The sequence below is a fragment of the Mesoplodon densirostris genome, chromosome 18, assembly GCF_025265405.1.
Source record: "Mesoplodon densirostris isolate mMesDen1 chromosome 18, mMesDen1 primary haplotype, whole genome shotgun sequence".
Taxonomy (NCBI): domain Eukaryota; kingdom Metazoa; phylum Chordata; class Mammalia; order Artiodactyla; family Ziphiidae; genus Mesoplodon; species Mesoplodon densirostris.
In genome coordinates, this window is record NC_082678.1 from 6,848,774 (window position 1) to 6,871,820 (window position 23,047).

The following is a 23,047-nucleotide window of genomic DNA, read 5'->3' on the forward strand; positions in this document are numbered from 1 at the left end:
TCCCCGGAAGAGGGGTGGCAGTGCCTGGTACAAAATCAACTTCAAATATTTATTGGATGGTAGGATGGACGGAAGGAAAGTGATCTGTCTGTGAAAGCGCGCTGTACCTGAAGGCATTTGTGAAGGACTACGAGTCACATCCGGCCCCGGACTTTTGAAGTCACCAGAGTCACGCGCTCTTGCACCACGTGTGGCCAGAAAACACCCTCAGGAGCTGGTTTGGAACCCGGAAGCTGGTCTCTTAGCCGCCGGCCGGTGCTTTACCTTCAGTTCCGCGTGACCTGAGGCCCGCAGCTGATTGGACGCGGCCGTCACGCCCCTGGTCCCGAGTCCCCATTGGTGCCCGGCGGGCTGAGACCACTGGATCATGGAGGCCGTGGCGGTGGTCGCGGCTCTGGGGTTCCTGCTCCTGACCGCGGCGGGGGGCTCGGCCGGGGACGAGGCCCGGGAGGCGGCGGCCGTGAGGGAGCTGCTGGCCCGGCTTCTGGGACCCGGGCCGGCGGCCGCCTTCTCTGTGTCGGTGGAGCGCGCCCTGGCGGCCGAGTCCGGCCTGGACACCTACCGCCTGAGTGGCGGCGGCGTCGGGGCGCGGGTGCGGGTGCTCGGCTCCACGGGCGTGGCCGCCGCCGCGGGGCTGCACCGCTACCTGCGCGACTTCTGCGGCTGCCACGTGGCCTGGTCGGGCTCTCAGCTGCTCTTGCCGCAGCCGCTGCCCGCGGTGCCGGAGGAACTGACCGAGGCCACGCCCAACAGGTACCGCGGCCGGACCGCGCCCCTCGGCTCCCTTGCAGCTCCCCGCCGCCTCCACCCACCCGGGCGCCAGCCCAAGCTGAAGTCCCCGTCCTTCCCCACCCCCAGCGCCGGGCTGCCAGGAAGCGCTGGCCTTAGGGTCGCACGACCTGGCTTCAGACCCCAGGTCTGATTCTAAAAGCCTTGTATCTTTTTTTTTTTTTTTTTTTGCTGTACGCGGGCCTCTCACTGCTGTGGCCTCTCCCGTTGCGGAGCACAGGCTCCGGACACACAGGCCCCGCGGCCATGGCTCGCGGGCCCAGCCGCTCCGCGGCATGTGGGATCCTCCGGGATCGGGGCACGAACCCGTGTCCCCTGCATCGGCAGGCGGACTCCCAACCACTGCGCCACCAGGGAGGCCCAAAGCCTTGTATCTTTGAGCAACTCACTTAGCGTCTCTGAGCCTCGGCTGGCTCATCTGAAAAATGGAAATAATGTCATCTACCGTGCAGTGGTGCCGCTTTGATTGTGAGGATTTGCACGGTGCGGGGTGTAGAATTTGTGGTGCATAATCGGTGATCGGTAAATGCCATTACTTTCCTACCCCACCCACCCCTCTCTTCGAAGATGCTAACTGAGGAATGACCCCCAGCCCTGTCACAGGCCTCTGTTCTAGCGTTTGCCCCACTACACCGAGGTGATGCATTCACACAGCTGCCTCCCCATTAGACTGTGGGGAGAGGGATCGCCTCCTTCAGGACAGGGGCCATATGGCACTTAAACACTGTACACAGAGTAGGAATGAAAGCGGAATATGCTCTCCCAGATATCTAGGAGGCTAGGGAGCTGAGTGCTGGGCGCAGGTGGGTGGGCACCTCGGAAGCTCAGGCTCCACCTGGAGTGGATCCTGGAGCGAAGCAGTAGAGGCCACGTCTGGAGCCACGTCTTTCTGGGTTGGATCTGGGTGGTGTGGAGAGCAGTTCCAGCACCGGGCTGCCCTCCAAGCTCTTCCCCAGGCTGTGGACCCTCAGGGGTGAGGGACATCCTCTTTGCCCCCAGGGCCACGCCCCAGCTCACGCCCCTGCCTGCAGGTACCGCTATTACCAGAACGTGTGCACACAAAGCTACTCCTTCGTGTGGTGGGACTGGGCCCGTTGGGAGCAGGAGATTGACTGGATGGCGCTGAACGGCATCAACCTGGCGCTGGCCTGGAGCGGCCAGGAGGCCATCTGGCAGCGGGTGCGTGCCCACCATACCCCAGGCATCCCGCCTCCCCCACATCAACGCAGTATCTGGCACACAGAGAATAGGGCTCCAGAAGTGTTGGTAGCAGGGTGATGGCTCCAGCCTCCCAGCTTCCATGGTTGAGGCAAACACACAGGAGCACTTACCCAGGGCTGGACCCCAGCACCCTACTGTAGACACTCTAAGAAGCCGGCCGCCCCTCTCTCCCCACCCTCACGTGGGTCAGTCAGCTGCCTCTGTGGATTCTGTCTCATTAGCAGCTCTCGATCTGCTTTGTCCTCTCTCGATCTGCTTTGTCCTCTCCATCCTCATCCACGGCCCCAGTTCAGGCTCTCATCCCCTCTGCCTGGACCCCAGTCTGCCAGAGCCTCTGAACAGCATCAACCAAAAAATAATGCAGGAGGCTGCAAATAAGAAAAGTTTATTTGGGGTCTTTACTAATTGCAATTTGGGAGACACGGGCTCGGGTAATCCTGAAAGAGTGTTCGGAGGAAGAAAAAGAGGGGCTAATTTTTTTTTTAGCCATGAGATTGTTAAAGATTGCCTCGTGAGAATTGTGACTGACTCTGACGTCAAAAATATTTGGAAAATATTTGTTCATAAGGAATTGAGAGTTATTTTAGGGTAAGAGTCCAGTAAGTATCTTGAATTTCTAGTAGGCTCTTAGGATAACTTGATCAGATCAAAAGGTAGACTCCATCCAGTCTGAGACATGAAAAGTTACACTGCCTTAATGGCCTCCCGGCCATGAGAGCTTAGACAGCTCTCTAAGCAATATTTTCCTTTCAAAACAAGAATCCTAACTCTCCAAATTCCACCAGAGTGTCCTTTCTGAATTGCAGATCTGGTGGAGACCTTCCACTATTAACACACTCAAGAGCTCTCCATTGCCTTCAGGCTTTGCCCTGCCTGGGAGCTTCCATACTGAGCCCTGAGCGCTCTGGCTGCACCTGGGGCTGTTTAAGCCCCCTGCAGAGCTGCCCTCACCCATCATTCTGGCCCTCCTTGCTCCATGAAGCCTTTAAGGCCCCCTCCACATTTTTTTTTTTTTTTTTTTTTTTTGCGGTACCCGGGCCTCTCACTGCTGTGGCCTCTTCCGTTGCTCTGGACGCGCAGGCTCAGCGGCCATGGCTCACGGGCCCAGCTGCTCCGCGGCATGTGGGATCCTCCTGGACCGGGGCACGAACCCGTGTCCCCTGCATCGGCAGGCGGACTCTCAACCACTGCGCCACCAGGGAAGCCCAGCCCCTCCACATTTTGGGGAGAACCCCTTTGTGCCTCACCTCACCCATGCATCAAGGGTGACATACTCTCAAACTCGCCTGGTCACGGATCTGTTCCTCCCGGACTTTGGGCTCCTCGCAGGCAGGGATCGGATTTTGTCTTAGTAAGTCTAGGGTGCAGCCCAGAGAAGAGATGAATGTGCGTATATTGAGCGAATGGATCAATGAATAGAGGTAAACGATTTACATGTGTGGGGCTCTCCCTCCTCCTCAGGTGTATCTGGCCTTGGGCCTGACCCAGACGGAGATCGATGAGTACTTCACTGGTCCTGCCTTCCTGGCCTGGGGGCGCATGGGCAACCTGCACACCTGGAGTGGCCCCCTGCCCCCCTCCTGGCACCTCAAGCAGCTTTACCTGCAGGTAAAAGGATGGGGCAGGGAGGGAGCAGAATTGGTGCTGGACAGTCACAGGCTTGGGGTCGGGGGTGGTGTTTGGCCCACCCCGTGGCTCTTAACTGAACGGTGGGGACTCCGTGTGCCCTGAGAGAGTGAGGGCCTCCCGCCTCGGGGGGCCGTGCTCACCGCCTCCCCTCCCGTTCCTCGCAGCATCGGATCCTTGACCGGATGCGCTCGTTTGGCATGATCCCCGTGTTGCCAGCGTTCGCAGGGCATGTCCCCAAGGCTCTCACAAGGTAATGTCCCCCATCACCCTCCGTTCAGCTCAGAGAGAGAATTTATGTTCCCCTGCAAGGCACGATTTAAAGAAAAACCTAAGCTCTAGATGTAGGCCTGTGCTTGATTCCTGGCTCTGTAACTGACTAGCCATGTGACCTTGGACAGATTACGTGACTGCTCTCCTTAGTCTCCTCACGTGTGAAATGTATATATGGCTTGGTATGGAGCCTTAGCAAATGGCAGCTCTTAGTGATGGCAGGGGGCACTGGTCTCCTCCTTCCTGCCCCTCTGTTCCTCTGTGCTGCCCACCCATCCTCTCCTGCGGCTGGCAAAATTCTTCAAGGCCCAGCTGAGACCTCCCCTCCTTCAGGAAGCCTTGCGGGAGGGCCCCCAGCATCGGTTACCACCTCCCTCATGCACGTGAGCACCTGGTTCCCACCACTGTCGGCGCTCAGCACACGTGGCCGGCCTCCCTGGCCACTCCTTGGCCTCCCCAACTGGACAGCAGGAACCTCATTCGTACATTCAGCCAACGTTTGCCAGGCTATCCGGGGCTGCCCAACCATCCGGGCTGCCAACACAACCATCACCTGTGCTGGGGCCTGGGGATGCAGCCACAAAGGTGCACAGAGGCCCTGCCCCCAGCGGGAGATACGTTGCCAGGGGGATGCAATACAGTGATAAGGGCAGGAATGTATGTGGGCCCAGTTCTCTGTCAAGGTCACTTCTGCTTGGGGAAGGGAGGGTGCAGCAAGGGCCCAGAGCAGAGGTGACGTCATTTGTTTCAGCCAGTGGGAGGGGGAGAGACAGCAAAAGCTTTCCAGACAGGTGGCGCTTAAAGGATGTCGAGGAGAAGCCAGATGCCTAGGCAGGGAGGGAGGAGGAAAGGGCTCCAGGCACAGGGCACAGCATGTGCAAAGGCACAGAGGCATGAACAACCCAAGAGCTGCAGAAGTTAGTGAGGCTGGAGGTGACTGCTGTGTCAGCCTCCACTAAATGTCTGAACTGTCACACACACACCCCCAACTAGGGTGTTCCCTCAGGTCAATATCACCCAGATGGGCAGGTGGGGACATTTCAACTGCTCCTACTCCTGCTCCTTCCTCCTGGCTGCGGAAGACCCCCTATTCCCCATGGTGGGGAGCCTCTTCCTGCGGGAGCTGACCAAAGAGTTTGGCACGGATCATATCTATGGGGCCGATACTTTCAACGAGATGCAGCCACCGTCCTCGGAGCCCTCCTACCTGGCTGCAGCCACCGCCGCTGTCTACCAGGCCATGATTGCAGGTTCGGTGCCAGGGGAGGTCGGAAAGGGAAGCCCCCCCAGACCCTCAGGGAGATGGGGGTGGCAGAGGTCAGTGGGGGGGTGGGAGGAGGGACTGGGAATAATAACACCTCACTGTGACACACAGCACTTTACAGTTTACCAAGCACTTCTGCACACACACATCTTCTCATTTAATCACACTGTGGTTGAGGGGTGAGCTCTGGAGCCAGACACCCTGCTCCAACGCAGGCACTGCCACTTCCTACCTGTGAGACTTGCAACGACTCACCTCCCCCCCCCAGTGCCTCAGCTACTTCATCTGCAAAATGGGCTACCTCATAAGTAGAATAATGCCTGGCCCAGAGTAAAGTGTCATTAAGTGCTAGCTATTGAAAATATTTTATTTGGTCTCTACCTCCACGCTGAAGTAGGTAACACAGGCCAGAGGTTAGGGGATGTGCCCCAAGCTGGTAGGTGCCCTTCTAGGTGCACAAATGTGAACCCAGCTCACCTTCCTGCCACTTGCAGGGGAAGGGCAGAGAGGGGCCAGGTCAGGAATGGCTTGGGGAGGCCTCTGTGTCAGCCAGGAAGGAGCATGTTGGCTCAGGCTTTGAGCAGCAATGCTCCAGGTGTGACCCTGGACGAGCAGCATCAGATTCACCCTGGAGCCTGTCAGATGTGCAAATTCTCAACACCTCCCCTACCTCCTGAGTCAGAATGACTGGGGCTGGGGCCCAGCCCTCTGGGTAATTCTGATGCTCTGTAAAGCTTTATAGCACTACCCTGGCACTCCCAGTGGGAGGAGGAGGAGATGGGACAGATGTGTGTTGTGGAATGCCCTTCTGGCTGTGTGTGGGGGGGTGGGTTTCAGGGGAAGGAGTGTCCAGTGATAGAGTCATTTAACTTCTCTGGACCTCTGTTTCCTCATCTGTACAATGGGGTGAATGCTCTCCTGCCCCCTCTCCTCTTACCACCCTCTTTTCTGTCCCCACTGTCCCACCACAGTGGACCCTGACGCCGTATGGCTGCTCCAAGGCTGGCTCTTCCAGCACCAGCCCGAGTTCTGGGGGCCTGCCCAGGTCGGGGCCGTGCTGCGGGCCGTGCCCCATGGCCGCCTCCTGGTTCTGGACCTGTTTGCTGAGAGCCAGCCTGTGTACATCCGCACAGCCTCCTTCCAGGGCCAGCCCTTTATCTGGTGCATGCTGCATAACTTCGGGGGCAACCACGGCTTGTTTGGGGCCCTGGAGTCTGTGAACCGAGGCCCCACAGCCGCCCGCCTCTTCCCCAACTCCACCATGGTAGGCACGGGCATGGCCCCTGAGGGCATCGGCCAGAACGAGGTGGCCTACGCCCTCATGGCTGAGCTGGGCTGGCGGAAGGACCCAGTGGCAGATTTGGGGGCCTGGGTGACGGGCTTTGCAGCCCGGCGGTACGGGGTCTCCCATGGGGACGCAGAGGCAGCGTGGAGGCTGCTTCTCAGGAGTGTCTACAACTGCTCTGGCGAGGGCTGCAGTGGACACAATCGCAGCCCGCTGGTCAGGCGGCCATCCCTACAGATGGTTACCGCTGTCTGGTACAACCGATCGGATGTACTGGAAGCGTGGCGGCTGCTGCTGACAGCCACCCCTAGCCTGGCCACCAGCCCAGCCTTCTGCTACGACCTGGTGGATGTCACTCGCCAGGCAGTCCAGGAGCTGGTCAGCTTGTACTACGAAGAGGTGAGGACCGCCTATCTGAACAAGGAGCTGGTTCCCCTGATGAGGGCAGGAGGCGTCCTGGCCTATGAGCTCCTGCCCGCGCTGGACAAGGTGCTGGCTAGTGACAGCCACTTCCTGCTGGGCAGCTGGCTGGAGCAGGCCCGGGTGGCTGCCGTCAGTGAGACTGAGGCCCGCTTCTATGAGCAGAACAGCCGCTACCAGCTGACCCTGTGGGGGCCAGAGGGCAACATCCTAGACTATGCCAACAAGCAGCTGGCGGGACTGGTGGCCGACTACTATGCCCCCCGCTGGCAGCTCTTCATGGAGACACTGGTTGAGAGCCTGGTCCAAGGCATCCCCTTCCAACAGCACCAGTTTGACAAGAATGCCTTCCATCTGGAACAGACCTTCGTCCTCAGCACAAAGAGGTATCCTAGCCAGCCCCAAGGAGACACAGTGGATCTGGCCAAGAAGCTCTTCCTCAAATTTTACCCCCGGTGGGTGGCTGGCGCCTTGTGACAGATTAAGCACCCTTGGGCCACATTTTCTCCAAATTCCAGGCCTGAACAGGTTCCCAGGCAGGGCCTGGGGCTAGGCAAGCATCACAGGAGTTCCCCAGGCCTGGGTGAAGGAATTCATGCTGATGGGATCAAGCATGGAAGGATTGGAGGGAACCGAGCTGCCTTCCTCCACCATCCCAAGTGTGGGATCAAAGTACTGTCTTAATACAACTTAATAAACTGATGAGTCACCTGGACCTGTGTGTCAGAATGTCAATTCCATGATGCCGGGGAGGACTCAAGGCTATAGCATGGACACTGGTGAGGTCAGGTCTCCCTGCCCCCTTACCTCAGCTTCCTCAGGTGTTTTGTTTGTTTGTTTCTTTTCATCAGTTTTATTGGTCGTATACCCAGAATTCATTATATAAATCTTTCAAAATAACTAGATACTACAAGAATATCTACAATTCAGCTCTGATTGCACAAATACTTGACACAGGAAACGTTTTTTACAAATACTTATTTTTCTTATAAGAATACTTTAGTACAACACCGCTATATTTAAAATGGATAACCAACCAGGACCTACCATATAGCACAGGGAACTCTGCTCAATGTTATGTGGCAGCCTGGATGGGAGGGGAGTTTGAGGGAGAATGGATACATGCATATATGTGGCTGAGTAGCTTTGCTGTGCATCTGAAACTATCACAACATTGTTAATCGGCTATGCTCCAATATAAAATTAAAAGTTTTTAAAAAAAGAATACTTTAGTACAGAAAATAAGTCTCTATATATCTTACAGCAAATTTTATGCAGTGTTTTTTTACCAATTCAACCATCATTTCAGGTTTCCTATCATAGCACATCCATCACATCCCATAAACCAAATTATAATCTGCTGCTGCTTCTCATTTTCATTTACCACATTGTTGAGAGTTTTTAGGCTTCTTTTTCTAATCTTTCCTGATCTGAAAGAATTCATATATTCAGGCTAGAAGAGGTAATTTAAATAACATTCCTTCTAAATCTAACTTGTATTGGGTTAATCACTGTGCTTGGTGAAGAATCTTTTCACTTTTCTCTTAGGCTAGACTGGCTAGTAGTTCACCCCTGCTGTATCAAGCAGAAGGGATAAAGTCCTAATATTCCTAAATGTTTCTAAACTGCAAAAACAAAACCCTAGAAACAAGAGTTAAATACAAATATTTAGAAAGCTAAAACGTGCTAATGATGAGAAATAGAGAATACTTTTAGATTTGAGGCCTCTCCTAGGTTGAAGAGGACATAAAAGAAAGCATAAGGATGTGGCAATAGTTTTATATTGATAAAATATTGAAAAACTGAAAACAGTGAATCACTTAGGTCAGTGGTGTGGTGTTTCCATAGTGCCAGGAGATACAGGATCTTAGGCTCTGTGGCTAGCTGAACTATTTGACATTCTTCGGATGCTGTGACTTTGAAATAGCCTAATAAATACCTTGGTCAGGACAAGTAATCACTTAGGCCAGGGTAACTTTACAGAATACTGACCAGGTTTCCCTGAAGAGACAGGACACCTCCCCAGGGGAAACATTTAGTATTCGCTCCATTCCTTCGGTTACTGAGAAGTATGTCCAATTAGCAAAAGCTTGTCTTCCTTTTCAGGTAGCATGAATTCAAACCGAGAGCCTGGCAGCAGGCAAGTTCCTGAGCGCTCAGCTCCAATTATCCAATATTCTTTTAAAAATTAATTAATTTGTTTGCGGCACGCCGCGAGTGGGGGCTACTCCTCGTTGCGGTGCACGGGCTTCTCATTACGGTGGCTTCCCTTGTTGCGGAGCATGGGTTCTAAGCGTGCGGGGTTCAGTAGTTGTGGCGCGTGGGCTTAGTCGTTGTGGCACGCGGGCTCTAGAGCGCAGGCTCAGTACTTGTGGCGCACGGGATTAGCTGCTCCGCGGCACGTGGGATCTTCCCGGACCAGGGCTCAAGCCCGTGTCCCCTGCATTGGCAGGCGGATTCTTAACCACTGCGCCACCAGGGAAGCCCCCCTCAGTTTTAAACTAACCCCTGACCTTTGAACTGAGAACGGCCTTCCAAAACATTTACTTTCACACCCTCAGCAACAAACTTTGGCAACTATAATTGTCCCTGTGGGACAGGCTTGCCAGGCAAAGATCTGCCCAGGGTGCTCAGTGCCCACATGGGCACTTTGCAAACTCCTGTTTGCAAAGCTTCACCCCCCCCTCTGACTAGCGACTTAAAGAAGGGGTGTTCTAAGTGGTGGCCTCAACTCTGCCTTGACCTAGAGTAGGCTGGGGAGAGAAGGCCAGGGATCCACAGGAGGTCTCAGCCTTGGGATTGTGCTGCAGACATAACAAGGGGTGGGGACCCGGCGGGCAGGGGCGGGGCGAAGCAGGTGATATCCATCCCAGAGATCAGCGCCCAGCATTCCCGGGGCCTCTCCCTACGCACAGCTCCATGGACCGCACCGTGGTGCTCATCACTGGCTGTTCCTCCGGCATTGGCCTACACCTGGCCCTGCGCCTGGCGTCCGACCCATCCCAGGGCTTCAAAGGTACATGAGGGGACTGGGGTGGAGAGACCAGCTCCTTTCTGGTCCAGGGGGGTCTAGGGAGGGCTGTAAGCCCGAAATTCAGAGCCTCGTCCTCTCCCTGAACCTCCAGTGTACGCCACGCTGAGGGACCTGACGGCACAGGGCCCACTTTGGGAGGCCGCCCGGTCCCGAGGGTGCCCTCCCGGCTCCCTGGAGATGTTGCAGCTGGATGTGAGGGACGCAGATTCCATAGCCGCTGCCCGGGCACGCGTGACCGAGGGCCGCGTGGACGTGCTGGGTGAGTCTCCCTGCAAAGCTAGTGCAGGAACCTTCCTCACCCTGTGTCCAAACCAAGACGTCCCGAGGCCCAGGGAGCACGAGGGGACAGGCGGGGAGGAGGGCCGTGCGTGAGGCGGGCGGAGCTCGGTCTCTCTCCCCGCAGTATGTAACGCAGGCCGGGGCCTGGTGGGGCCGCTGGAGGCACACGAGGAGGGCACCGTGGGCTCCGTGCTGGATGTGAACCTGACCGGGACCGTGCGGATGCTGCAGGCCTTCCTGCCGGACATGAAGCGGCGACGCTCGGGACGCATATTGGTGACCGGGAGCATGGGAGGCTTGATGGGTGAGTGGAAGCCGGGGGAGAAGCAGGGGCGCGCAGGAGGCGGGGCTCAACGGGAGAGTCGGGGGTCTGATAAAAGGGGTGGGACCTGGTGAAACTGCCCCGGGCCCCTCCCGCTCCCCGCGGCTCCCCACCTCGACGCGCCTCAGCAGCCTCCTCTCGCCTCCAAGCTCTTCCCTTCAACGCCGTTTACTGCGCCAGCAAGTTTGCAATCGAGGGTTTGTGCGAGAGTCTGGCGATTCTGCTGCAGCCCTTCGGGGTCCAGTGAGTCACCGCCCCGCCCCCGGGACCCTCTGAACCCTGACTTTGGGAACCCCAGCACCCTGTTTTGTTGGAACCGCTCTCAGGCGTCCTCCCTGGCCCCTCCTTAGTGCGGCTCCCGTTTGTTGTGTGCCAGGCACAGTACTGGGCGTTTGGCACCTGCCCTCTCACTCCACCTGCCGACCTAGCTGGTGAGGCGTCGGTATTGTTAGTGGGAAGCTCAGGCCCAGAGAGATTCGATGACTGGCCCAAGGTCACACAGCTGTTAAGTGCCCCAGCCAGGGTGGCATAATGACGCCAGAGCCTCTCTCACACCCTCCAAGGGACGTGGGGGCGCTTTTCCGGCAGTAAACCGCTTTCAAACGCTCGGCTTACCCTAAGCGCCCGCCAGCCGGGCGCAGCCCCCCTCCGGCCCTCCCTCCCGGACTCGCATTCGCCCCCGCCCACTCGCCGCTCTCCCGCCGGCAGCTTGAGTCTCATCGAGTGCGGCCCGGTGCACACCGCCTTCCCCGAGAAGCTGGAGGGCGGCCTGGGCGGGGTGCTGGACCGCGCGGACGCCGAGACCCGCGACCTCTTCTCCCGCTACCTGAGCCACTCCGAGCAGATCTTTCTTGAGGCGGGGCAGGACCCGGAGGACGTGACCGAGGTGAGCGCCGGGCCGGACTGCGGGAGCGGGGGCAGCGCTCCGGTTCCCCAGCCCAGCCCAGCCCCGGCCAGCGCGCTTCCTCCCGCCGCTGCAGGTCTTCCTCCAGGCGCTGCGCGCCCCGCGCCCGGCCCTGCGCTACTTCACCACCGAGCGCTTCCTGCCCCTGATACAGCTGCGCTTCTCCGACCCCAGCGGCCTCAGCTACGTCGCTGCTGCGCACCAAGCAGTGTTCGGCGACCAGGCCGCCGAGAGCTCGGACGGCGCCGGGGCGGAGGCCGGAGCCGGAGAACTGGGGGCACCTGAGCTCGGAGCTCCTCTTGACGCCCCGAAATAAAGGCCTGGTTCGCCGCTGTCTCCCGCGCTCTCCTTTGCGGCCCCGGGGTGTGCGGTTTGGGGATGAAAAGGGGCTTTTCACTGCACCGCACTTGTGTCTGGCGCGCGCGGCGGGTGGATGATCAGGAAAGGTGTTAGCCCAGGTTATACCTACGGAAGCCGAGGTCCAGAAAGGGAAGGAGGTAGCCCAGGGTCACGCCTCAAGTGCGCCTCAGGGCAGGGAGAGTGGTCCCTGGGTTCCCGAGGGGTGTCTGCAGCAGTAGGAGGTAGGTGGACTTGGGTGCGGGGACAGTCGGCTTGTGACTTGGCTCCCACGAGTCCTGGGACTTTAGGCAACGTCCTACGCTCTCCGAGTCCGTTCTCTTACCCGCAAAACGGGTATAATACCTATGTCGTGGATTGTGATAAGAATTAATTGAGATAATACCCCAAAGTGCCGGTATAGAAGTCTTAATAGCAGGCCCCGACTATTATTACTACTACTAGTGGCATTACTATTGTGATTGTGTTCCCATGTGGAAGCCAGATGTGTAAGGAAGAAACAAGGCTAAGTGAGCCCAAAGGAGACAGCCCCACCCACCCCTCTCCTCGCCCCCTGCCCTAAGACCACACTCAGCAGGAGAGGTCCCCCCTCGCCCAGAAGCTGCCTCTCACCAGGGGGTCACGCTGAGGCTCCAGAGCTGCCCTGTGGTCCACGCCCTCCTTCCGGAAGGCAGCAAAAGGAGCTGGAGTGGCAGCAGCCACTTACAGGGCCTGCAGGGCTGCAGAGCCAATGTCCCCCTAACTTCCTGTGAGGTTGGGTGCCGGAGGAGGAGGAGGGGTGGAGATAGAGACTAGGGGAGGAGCTGCAGGCAGAGGAAGGCAGGAGGGGCGCCGCAGGAGGGGCTTAGTGAAGAACAAACGTTAGCGGACTCATCAGGTACACAGCACTCCGGATAACGGCGCAGGTGCCTCCTTGCGTGGCAGTAATAATGTCTGAAGGCATCCTAGTTTGGAGGACGGCTTTCTCATTAGAGACCTAAGGACGGGCTTTGTTGGTTATCATTTAAGGCTTGCTGGATGCAGTTAGTAGCTAGTAAGGCACCTCTGTGTGCTGTAACATTTCCCCCAGGCCAATGGAGGGAGACAAGACAGCGGCCAAATGACCGCAACAGTGGAAAACAGAACGCGGCCACCCGGCCTTGAAGAGAAGGAGGGGGCAGCTTTAGGCACTTGATACCATACATGTTGGCTGGGGAGGGAACACCGGCAGCTGTGAGGGTGGGGGCGGGGGCGGGGGCCGCGTGGCGGGATATGCCAGACCAGACCTTCACCTTCTCCCCTCTTTTTTTTGGGGGGGGGCCGCGTGGCAGGATATGCCAGACCAGACCTTCACCTTCTCCCCTCTTTTTTTGGGGGGGGGCCGCGTGGCGGGATATGCCAGACCAGACCTTCACCTTCTCCCCTCTTTTTTTTGGGGGGGGGCCGCGTGGCTTGTGGAACCTTAAGTCCTCAACCAGGGATGGAACCCATGCCCTCAGCAGTGAAAGCTCAAAGTCCTAACCACTGGACCACCAGGGAATTCCCACCTTCTCCCCTCTTTTAATGGTGCATGTTCCATTCCAAGTGTAGCATGTTTCAACCACCAATCCCTCACTGGTGGGGAACTCCCATGCGTGCCCCCAGACTCCTTTGGCAGTTGCTTCGGGCATTGTTTAGAACACATAGGTCATGATGTTACTGCATTAACCAAGTCACCATATTTCAAGGGCAAGCAGGTATCCTTGGCAATATGCCATCCCACCCAGGCTTTACAGTGGCTGCTTTTTCAATGCACCCAATCTGCTGTATCTACTGAAGGGTCAGTTGCTAGGGCTTGTGCCCTGGCTAGGGCATCAGCTTTCTGATTGCCAGGGGATGTCAGTGCCTTATGAGCCAGGATGTGGAAGACGGTGAGGACTGCCTCAGACTCTTGTGGATAAACTCAAATGTCTTTTCACACATCTTGTACAAGGGCCGATTTCTTTTTCTTTTTTTAAAATTTGTTTTATTTATTTATTTTTGGCTGCACTGGGTCTTCATTGCTGCACGTGGGCTTTCTCTGGTTGTGGCGAGCGGGGGCTACACTTCGTTGTGGTGTGCGGGCCTCTCTGCAGTGGCTTCCCTTGTCATGGAGCACAGGCTCTAGGCACGTAGGCTTCGGTAGTTGTGGCACGCGTGCTCAGTAGTTGTGGCTTGTGGGCTCTAGAGCGCAGGCTCAGTAGTTGTGGCACATGGGTTGCTCCGCGGCATGTGGGATCTTCCTGGACCAGGGCTTGAACCTATGTCCCTCGCATTGGTGGGCGGATTCTTAATCACTGCGCCATCAGGGAAGCCCAAGGGCTGATTTCTGATCTTCCATCTCTCAGCTTCCCTTTGTCCAAGCCATAGGGTTAATCCCTTTAGAACAGCCCAACTGTTCTGAGTTCAGCCCATTGGCTGCTGCAGTTCATTCCTGTTTCCATCCACATGGTGTCAGTGTTGGGCAGAATAGCAACTGCAGTCCATGTGGGTGGGTTGACCCGACTAGACCCAACTGTATACCAGGCATCAGCGGGGATCCCTGCCCCACCCCGCCTCTCTACAGGCTGCGGGGGGCCACCCCAGGTATAGAGGCAGGGGAATTTGGAGGATCTACATAGTCTTCAGGACCTAGCAGCACTTGAATTTCTAGAGACAGTGGGCTGGCAGACAGGGTGCCCCTCTGTTGCAAATGGGCCACTTAGTCAACGTGGGGGTTGAGCCATGGCAGAGGTGGGTCCATAGGACAGTCTCAACCCCGCCCTTGATAGGAAGGGACATTCTTACCATGATATGCTGTTCTTTCGTGAGAGGCTATAGCTGGTGGGGTGTTCTGTGTACATTGTGAGGAGCTGTTGCTCTATGAGGGGTGCATTGGGGTTTCTGTACCCACCCCCCAGAGCTGGGGCCAAAATCCTAAGGGTGTTCTCCTCTCCTCTCCTTCTGTTGTCTCTGCCACAGTGTGTTCCGAAGTCACAGACACATCTAACTTAAACGGTTGCCCTGCTTGGGAGGTGCCCAGAGCTGCGATCTGCTTCACTAGTATTTTTTCCATCTCAAAGGCATGCCCTGACCGCCAGTTCCACGTGCGCCTTCTCTTCATCAGGCAGCATAAGGGATGGAGGCACTGTGCCAGGTGGGGAATAAAAGTCCCCCCAAACCCCCGAATCCCTGCAGAGGCTCGCACCTCTTTCTTTTTTTATATATATATAAATTTATTTATTTATTTACTTATTTTTGGCTGCGTTGGGTCTTCATCGCTGCATGGGGGCTTTCTCTAGTTGTGGTGAGCGGAGGCTACTCTTCGTTGCGGTGCATGGGCTTCTCATTGTTGGTGGCTTCTCTTGCTGTGGAGCATGAGCTCTAGGGGCACAGGCTTCAGTAGTTGTGGCACGTGGGCTCAGTAGTTGTGGCACGTGGGCTCAGTAGTTGTGGCTCGCGGGCTCTAGAGCGCAGGCTCAGTAGTAGTGGCGCACGGGCTTAGTTGCTCCGCGGCATGTGGGATCTTCCCAGACCAGGGCTCGAACCCGTGTCCCCTGCATTGGCAGGCGGACTCTTAACCACTGCTCCGCCAGGGAAGTCCCGCTTGCACCTCTTTCATATTCTTAGGGGTCAGATAGGCTTGTACCTTATCAATCACAGCTTCTGGAACAATGCGCATCTTACCCCACCAAACAACTCCCCAAAACTTTACGCGGGTGCCTGGGCCTTGAATTTTCTGAGGGCTCACCGCCCATCCTTGTCCTCACAGATGTTCCAGCAAAGTCTGCAGAAGGTCCTGCTGCAGAGGCAAGTCTTCACATGGTAACATCATCTCATCAATGTAATGAGCCCATTTTACTGATGTGGGGAAGGAGAATAGGGACAGGTCTTGGGCTACCATCCCATGACATGTGGTGGGGCTGTGCAGGTGGCCTTGAAGAAGCACTTGAAAGGTCCATTGTTGCTCCTCCCACATGAAGGCAAATTGATGTTGTGACTCAGTGGCCAGGTGTAGACTGAAAAAAGCATTCGCTAAGTCAGGTACCGCATGGTACGTTCCTAGGACAGCAGCCAAGGTATTGAAGACGGTGGCACTGTTGGGCACAGACACATGGATGGGGCTTGTTCAACTCTCTGTAGTCCACGGTTATCCGCCATGAGCCATCTGGCTTTTTTACCAGCCATACCAGGCTGTTGAACGTACTATGGGCAGAATGTACCATTCCCACTCAGTGCAGTTCTGGAATAGTTTCTTCTATTTCCTTAAGCCCCACCCACCCAGGCAATTGATATTGTTTGACAGTTTCCACTCTTCCCCAGGGGTGGCAGGCTTACCGTTCCCAGTTGGTGTTCCCCTCATCACTGGTTTGATTACTCTAACCCAGAGGCAGATTCGCAGACATAGGTTTGCAGAGCTTGACCTTGTGGGATATCAATGCCCACTATGTTCTCTGGTATTAGAGTGATAAAACTCTCATATTCTCTCTAGAAAAATGGTACAGATGAACCATCTGTAGGGCAGAAATAGAGACACAGATGTAGAGCACAAACATATGGACACCAAGGGGGGAAAGTGGCGGGGGTGTGGGATGAATTGGGAGATTAGGATTGACATATATAAACTAACATATATAAAATGGATAACTAATAAGAACCTGCTGTATAAAAAATAAAATTCAAAAAAAATCTCATATTCTCAGGGTGTGGAGCGGCAGGCAGAACGCCCAATTTGCTGTATGAAAAGGACTTTCCTGACTATAACCATTTGCGCTCTATAATTCAGTGGCGCTGAGGGGGTCAGAAAACTTCTGAGGGTGACCGTGTATTACACTACATCCGGGGAAATTCCCTGGCGGTCCAGTGGTTAGGACTCGGTGCTTTCACTGCTGTGGCCCGGGTTCAATCCCTGGTCGTGGAACTAATATCCAGCAAGCTGTGCGGCAGAGCCAAAAAAAAAAAAAAAAAGGAAAAAAAAAAAGAAATTAGAGTACGTCTGGCTCCAGTATCCACCAGAGCTGTACTTTTTTTTTTTTTTAATTATTTGGCTGCACCGGGTCTTAGTTGTGGTATGTGGGGTCTAGCTCCCTGACCAGGGATCGAACCTGGGCCCCCTGCATTGGGAGCGTGGAGTCTTAATCACTGGACCACAGGGAAGTCCCCAGAGCTGTCACCTTTTGTTTATTTCTGGAAGATCAACCAGTAGTGAGCTCCACAGGAGGCCTCCGATTGCCTCCAATGGGCCTCACCTGGAAGCAGTCTTGGCCTGCATCCTATAACCTGGGCATGTGGGAGGCACCCACCTCAAACAGGAGAATCCCTGAGGCCTCTGCTGGAGCGGGCAGGGCATCAGGGATGGTAGGGCCAAGTGGGCAGTTCTGAAATGTTATGCAGCTTTTAAGGCTTCCCACAGGCCAACCAACACAGCATTGGATGGCCGATGTATCTTTTCAGTTGCGTTCCCAGCAGCAATGAGGTCAAACCCCGTTTGTTTCCGGGTTACTTTTACCAAACCCTTTACAGCCCTTCAGGATAGCCTTTTGGCTTTTCGAGCTCCCTCTCTGTCTTGGGTCTTTCCTGCAGGCCAGTATGTAACTGTTCCTGGGATTTGTTGGTTTCCTCTAGATCAGCAATGGATTGCCCAACATCACAAATGTCTTGTTCAACAACTGGGCTCAGCGTGGATATTAGTGTCCCATACCAGGTGATGGGGGCGGTCTGGAGTATCTTGGCTTTCATTCCTGCAGTGAATGTGGCCTGATCAGGCCCTTCAAAGATAGGAACACAGATGGCCTGTCTCATTCCCAACTCCCTAAGGAGTTGTTGCACCTCCTCTATAGATTTCCAGAGTCCCACATGCCCAGGGAGACCCCCCATATTGGGACAAGCCTCCCTGCAGGTTAGAATAATCCAAGCTATAAGGGAGTGAGGACCTCGAGCCCCCAAGTCCTATGCAGATGCTTCAGGAGGGCAGGCTGTGTGGTGATGTTGTCATGTCACTGGTTCTGGGTGATGTGGAGAGCACTGCACGGGAGCCACGACACATGGCCTCTGTCCTTCCCTCCCCAGATGTCCCTGGAACACACAGGGCGTCAATTTTTCCATCTGTGAAATGGGGGCTTGGATGGAATTGTCCTGTGACCTCCCACATGAGGATCCTCAGACTGGGAGGTCGCCAGGAGGGCTCTGGGGACGCCGAAACCTAATTTAAGCGCTACCCTACGACCCCCACCTCCGTCCCCGCGATTTACTCAGGAAAGCCAGGTGTTAGTTCCGCCTTTGCCGCTGTCTCCTGAGGGACCTGGCTGAAGCCAACCTCTTCTCTCAGAGTCTGAAGGGCACCCGTGTGAAACGGGCTTTCAAGTCCGCCTTGACCTACTCGGCCCAGGCCCCGTGAGGCTGGGTTTTGGAAATAAGTTTCCGCGCATCTCCCAAGCCCCCGAGCTCCGCTCCTTAGCAATGCAGGCGTCCCACCCCATGAGAAGTCTCGCGAGAATCCCTCGCCGAACCGAAGTTGAGATGTTTGGCCTTTCTCAGGTTCCGTAGCTCGGAGTCGCAGCACCGGAACTAATGTTAACTGGTCGCGGCTGGGGAAGCCTTCGCGGTGGTGCAAGCGGAACCAAGGCCCGGAGCTCTCAGTAAGTAGGACCCGAGCCTGAGCGTCCCCCTTTAGTACCCTCCTCCGATTCCTTGAAGATCCCGGTGCCGCTCAGCAAGAGCGCCCAGGATTTCTGGATCCCCAGCCTTATGACTCAGGGGCTCCTGCCGAGTTTTCCCCTCCCGGGATTTCGACGCAATTCAGCGAATTCACCGCTGTGTCTGAGAGATGATAAAACCGAGATTTAGAGCACAGCCCCGAGGCGCCGTTTGCCAGGTCCCGTCCCCTCCCCCGGGTTCCTCTCGATCCACACTGGGAACGCCATCCCTGCTCCAGGTCTCCCTCTCTTGGGTCCGAGTCCTCCTACAGTCTTCGGCCTCAGACACATACCACTCAGTAACCCTCGCCTCGTCTCCCTGACTGTCCGCAGGCCTGGGCAGCATGGCCGTATTCCGGTCGGGCCTCCTGGTGTTGACAACGCCGCTGACCTCCCTGGCCCCTCGCCTGGCCCCCATCCTGACCTCGGCGGCCCGGTTGGTGAATCACACGCTCTATGTACACCTGCAACCGGGCATGAGCCTGGGCGGCCCGGCTCAGCCCCAGTCCAGCCCCGTGCAGGCCACGTTTGAAGTTATCGATTTCATCACGCACCTCTACGCTGGCGCCGACGTCCACAGGCACCTGGACGTTAGAATTCTGCTGACCAATATCCGAACCCAGAGCTTTCTCCCTCCCCTGACCAGCTCAGTCCAGAACCTGGCCCACCCGCCGGAAGTGGTGCTGACCGACTTCCAGACCCTGGATGGAAGCCAGTACAACCCAGCCAAGCAACAGCTCGAGCGTTATGCTACCAGCTGTTACAGCTGTTGTCCGCAACTGTCTTCAGTGCTCCTATACCCCGATTATGGGCCTGGAGTTCTGCCCGTGGGGTCCCTGGACGTCCCCTTACTCTCCACCATCAGCCCAGCCTCCCCCGAGGGCAGGTCTGCCAAGCAGCCATTGCGTGGCCACCAGCGCGGTGCTGTGGGTGGCACCTTTGACCGCCTGCACAATGCCCACAAGGTGTTGCTCAGCGTCGCATGCCTCCTGGCTCAGGAGCAGCTTGTGGTGGGAGTAGCAGACAAAGACCTGTTGAAGAGTGAGTGACAGAGACTGAGTTAGGGCAGTCTTACCCTCCCCCCAGGCCAAGATTGAGGAAGGGTGGGGCCATCCGTTACTTCCCACCACTCCCAAATGTCACAGTGCCTGGCGCTCAGTTGGCACCGAGGGAATTTTGTTAAATGAATAAATGCAGCTTTCTAGGTGTGTGGTCTAGTCACCATTCAATCAGGATCCCCCAAATGTGTAGCCAAGGAACCTGCACTTTTAAACAAATTCTCCAGGTGATGAATCCTAAAGTTTGAGTCCCTGGGAATAAATGGATGAGTAAGTTGCAGGTAGCAGTGCCACAGGCAGTCAGAGGAGCCTCTCGGAATTCTCTGGCTCTTGGGATTCTCCATCTGACTCTGATGCCTCCTGGCCCTGCTAGTTCTCTGCACACGCGCCAGCCCTTGCAGCACTATTGTGCTTGCGGGCTGCCTCCTCATAGCTCCCCCGTCACAGGCCACTGCCCAGCTCCCCTCTGGAGATAGGATGCTTAGGGACAGTCTCCCCTAAACTGGCCCACACACTTCCTCCCCAGTAAAAAGATCTCACTGTTCTTCTGGGCTCCTTCCCCAGGCAAGTTGCTCCCTGAGCTGCTCCAACCCTACGCAGAACGCGTGGAACATCTGAGTGAGTTCCTGGTGGACATCAAGCCCTCCTTGACTTTTGATATCATCCCCCTGCTGGACCCCTATGGGCCCGCTGGCTCTGACCCCTCTCTGGAGTTCCTGGTGGTCAGCGAGGAGACCTATCGTGGGGGGATGGCCGTCAACCGCCTCCGCCTTGAGAATGTAACCCCTGAGGGAGACTGGCAGAGGGAGTGGATGGGGATGGGGAAGGCCACTGGGGGCTGTTGGAAGTACATGACCCCAGAGGAGGGAAGAGAGGGCTCAAGGTGGTGGGAAGAGGGAAGGAGGAACTTCCCAGCTTGCCCTCCGGGTAGGCAGGGGGGGATAAGGTGGTAGATGCGTCCTCACCTCACCCCTCCTTCTCCCTCCTCACTCTTCCTTTGCCTCAGGACCTGGAGGAGCTCACCTTGTACCAGATCCAGCTGCTGAAGGACCTAAACCACAAGGAAAACGAAGAGGACAAAGTCAGCTCCTCCAGCTTCCGCCAACAAATGCTGGGAAACCTGCTCCGGCCTCCACATGTAAGCCTAACCCACCCGCCTCCCGCCCCTTCCCCTGCATGGGTGGGCTGGGAATGCTGGAGAGGAGAGACGGAAGGGTTCAGCCTCAAACCTGAGTCTGGGGACCCTAGTAACTGGGGGCTTCCCTCTTATCTACCCGTAGAAGAGGCCAGAGCTCCCCCCAGGTTTCTACGTGATTGGGCTGACGGGCATCAGTGGCTCTGGGAAGAGCTCAGTAGCTCAGCGGCTGAAGGGCCTGGGGGCATATGTTATCGACAGTGACCACCTGGGCCACCGGGCCTATGCCCCGGGCGGTCCTGCCTACCAGCCGGTTGTGAAAGCCTTTGGAACAGGTAATAACCGGGGAGGGCTGGAGGTGGCCTGACGTGAGGAGGTGGCCTGGCCTCCTTGCCCAGTCCTCTGTCTCTGTCATCCAGATATTCTCCATAAAGATGGCATTATCAACAGGAAGGTCCTAGGCAGCCGGGTGTTTGGGAACAAGGTAAACACACACCTCTCCAAGGGCTCTGCAGCTGCTACTAGACCCAGAGGTTGGGACCCAGTGGACCTCTCTGGTCTGGCCCAGAATGCCAGTTTCCACTCAATTGTTCCCAACTACCTCCTCCCTCGGGCTGGTTCCAACTCCTCCGGGGGAGGGTAAACTCTGCCCACCCCTTCCCTCCCCTTTCTCAGAAGCAGCTGAAGATACTCACGGACATTACGTGGCCAGTTATCGCAAAGCTGGCCAGAGAGGAAATGGAGCAGGCTATGGCTGAGGGTGAGTGAGCAGCCCAAGGGAACAGCTAAGCAGAATCTCCCCCCGGGAGCTTCCCCACCCTAAATCAGACCATCCGCTTTCCCTGGGACTGTGTTTCCTTGGCAAGGTGTGCTTGCTGGCAGTGACTGGGGTCTCCCCACAGGAAAGCATGTGTGCGTGATTGATGCCGCCATGCTGCTTGAAGCAGGCTGGCAGAACATGGTCCATGAGGTGTGGACCGTTGTCATCCCTGAGACTGAGGTATCTGGATCCCACCCCCCACTCTATCCCCACTGTAGCCCGCATCCTGCTCTGAACCAGTGGGCTGATGAATGCCTTGTCTGCCCAGGCTGTACGACGCATTGTGGAGAGGGATGGCTTGAGTGAGGCTGCGGCTCAAAGCCGGCTGCAGAGCCAGATGAGTGGGCAGCAGCTTGTGGACCAGAGCCACGTGGTGCTGAGCACCCTGTGGGAGCCACACGTCACCCAGTGCCAGGTCGGTGCCCAGGGAGAGGCTGGGCTTGGGGGGGGGGGAGCCTCCAGGGGATGCTTGTACGACCGACCCTGTCCTCTCTTCTTCCCAACATTCTGGCCTGTCCAAAGGTGGAGAAAGCCTGGGCCCTCCTGCAGAAGCGCATCTCCGAGGCACCATCAGGCCCATGACGGACAATGAGTTCTCTGTGGGGCCGAACTGACCCCTGGAGCTGACAAGAGATCCAGTGATGATGGCGAATTGGGGCCTTGAAGCTCACCCTAGCTGGGGCCTAGAGGGCTCTGTGCTAAGCTGGGCAGGGCAGGGCTGGGCCTGCTGGACACAGGAAGCCTACCCAGCCTGCCAGTGTTTGGCCAACGCTGAGACCGTGGCTCTTGGGGGAGCAGGCCCCCTAGCGGTGTTCCATCCTCGCTCTTGCCCACAGGTCTGGGGCACCCACGGTGGGCTGGGGCCAGGGCACACACTGAAACTTGTTACAGAATTAAAGGTGAATGTTGCTAGGTGCTGCCTGTATGGTGCTTACTTCCTGCTCCAATGCCTTTGGGTATCTTTGCGACCCTTTAGCCACAAGTGCAGGGCCCAGGCCTGAGCTGGAAGCCAGGAATGCAGTGGTTAAGAGCATGGCTTTTGAAGCTAGCCAGACTGAGGGCAGTCTTGGCCCTATCACTGACTAGCTGTGTGCTTTTGGATACGTTCTGGACTTTGTAGGTACCTCAGTTTGCTTAGCTTACGAAGTAGCATGACTTGGCTAACAGGCTCTTTGAAAGCGTCAATTCCACAACTATCCTGCCAGACTTGGGCTGGGCGTTGGAGGAGCATCCTACAACAAGCCACGCGGGGCCTCTGGCCTCACAGAGGTTGCACCCCGGAGGGGTCGGACGAAGTGGCCAAGACTGCAGGTCCGGGAAACTCGTCCCGGTCCTCGGGAGCCGGCTGGCCTCGGCAGTGCGCGTGCGCGCAACTCTCTGCGACACTGCGGACAAGCTTTTTGCGGGGACCCCTTTTCACCGAATGTGCTTCATGTCGCGGCGGCTGGGACGCCTGCCCTGAGGAAGGGCAGGGACGGGCGGGTAGGACGGCCCCAAGGCCGCCGGTGTCAACCCCAACACCAAACCGGATTCCCGATCTCCACCGGCCGCGGCGGGTGTGTGTGGGTGGGTGGGTGGGTGGGGGCGGT

General features: G+C 56.7%; 3 protein-coding genes across 3 annotated transcripts; all 3 read left to right on the forward strand.

Moving 5' to 3' along the window:
* Positions 1–233: 233 nt before the first annotated feature.
* NAGLU (N-acetyl-alpha-glucosaminidase) lies at positions 234–7,593 on the forward strand. Its single transcript, XM_060080346.1, has 6 exons — positions 234–753; positions 1,821–1,968; positions 3,472–3,618; positions 3,804–3,889; positions 4,903–5,159; positions 6,145–7,593. Exons 1-6 carry the CDS (start codon positions 368–370, stop codon positions 7,353–7,355), a joined length of 2,235 nt encoding a protein of 744 aa, XP_059936329.1. The 5' UTR covers positions 234–367; the 3' UTR covers positions 7,356–7,593.
* Positions 7,594–9,797: 2,204 nt separating this feature from the next.
* HSD17B1 (hydroxysteroid 17-beta dehydrogenase 1) lies at positions 9,798–11,729 on the forward strand. The gene is made up of 5 exons (XM_060081703.1): positions 9,798–9,894; positions 10,004–10,171; positions 10,316–10,495; positions 10,663–10,756; positions 11,222–11,729. Exons 1-5 carry the CDS (start codon positions 9,798–9,800, stop codon positions 11,700–11,702), a joined length of 1,020 nt encoding a protein of 339 aa, XP_059937686.1. The 3' UTR covers positions 11,703–11,729.
* On the forward strand, positions 11,334–22,370 carry COASY (Coenzyme A synthase). The gene is given in 12 exon segments (XM_060080347.1): positions 11,334–11,399; positions 18,288–18,388; positions 18,779–19,486; positions 20,068–20,282; positions 20,510–20,641; positions 20,784–20,973; positions 21,058–21,122; positions 21,314–21,398; positions 21,541–21,638; positions 21,727–21,873; positions 21,981–22,016; positions 22,018–22,370. Coding segments are annotated over 10 exon segments (1,698 nt in total). The 5' UTR covers positions 11,334–11,399; positions 18,288–18,388; positions 18,779–18,789; the 3' UTR covers positions 22,051–22,370.
* The last annotated feature ends 677 nt before the right edge of the window (positions 22,371–23,047 follow it).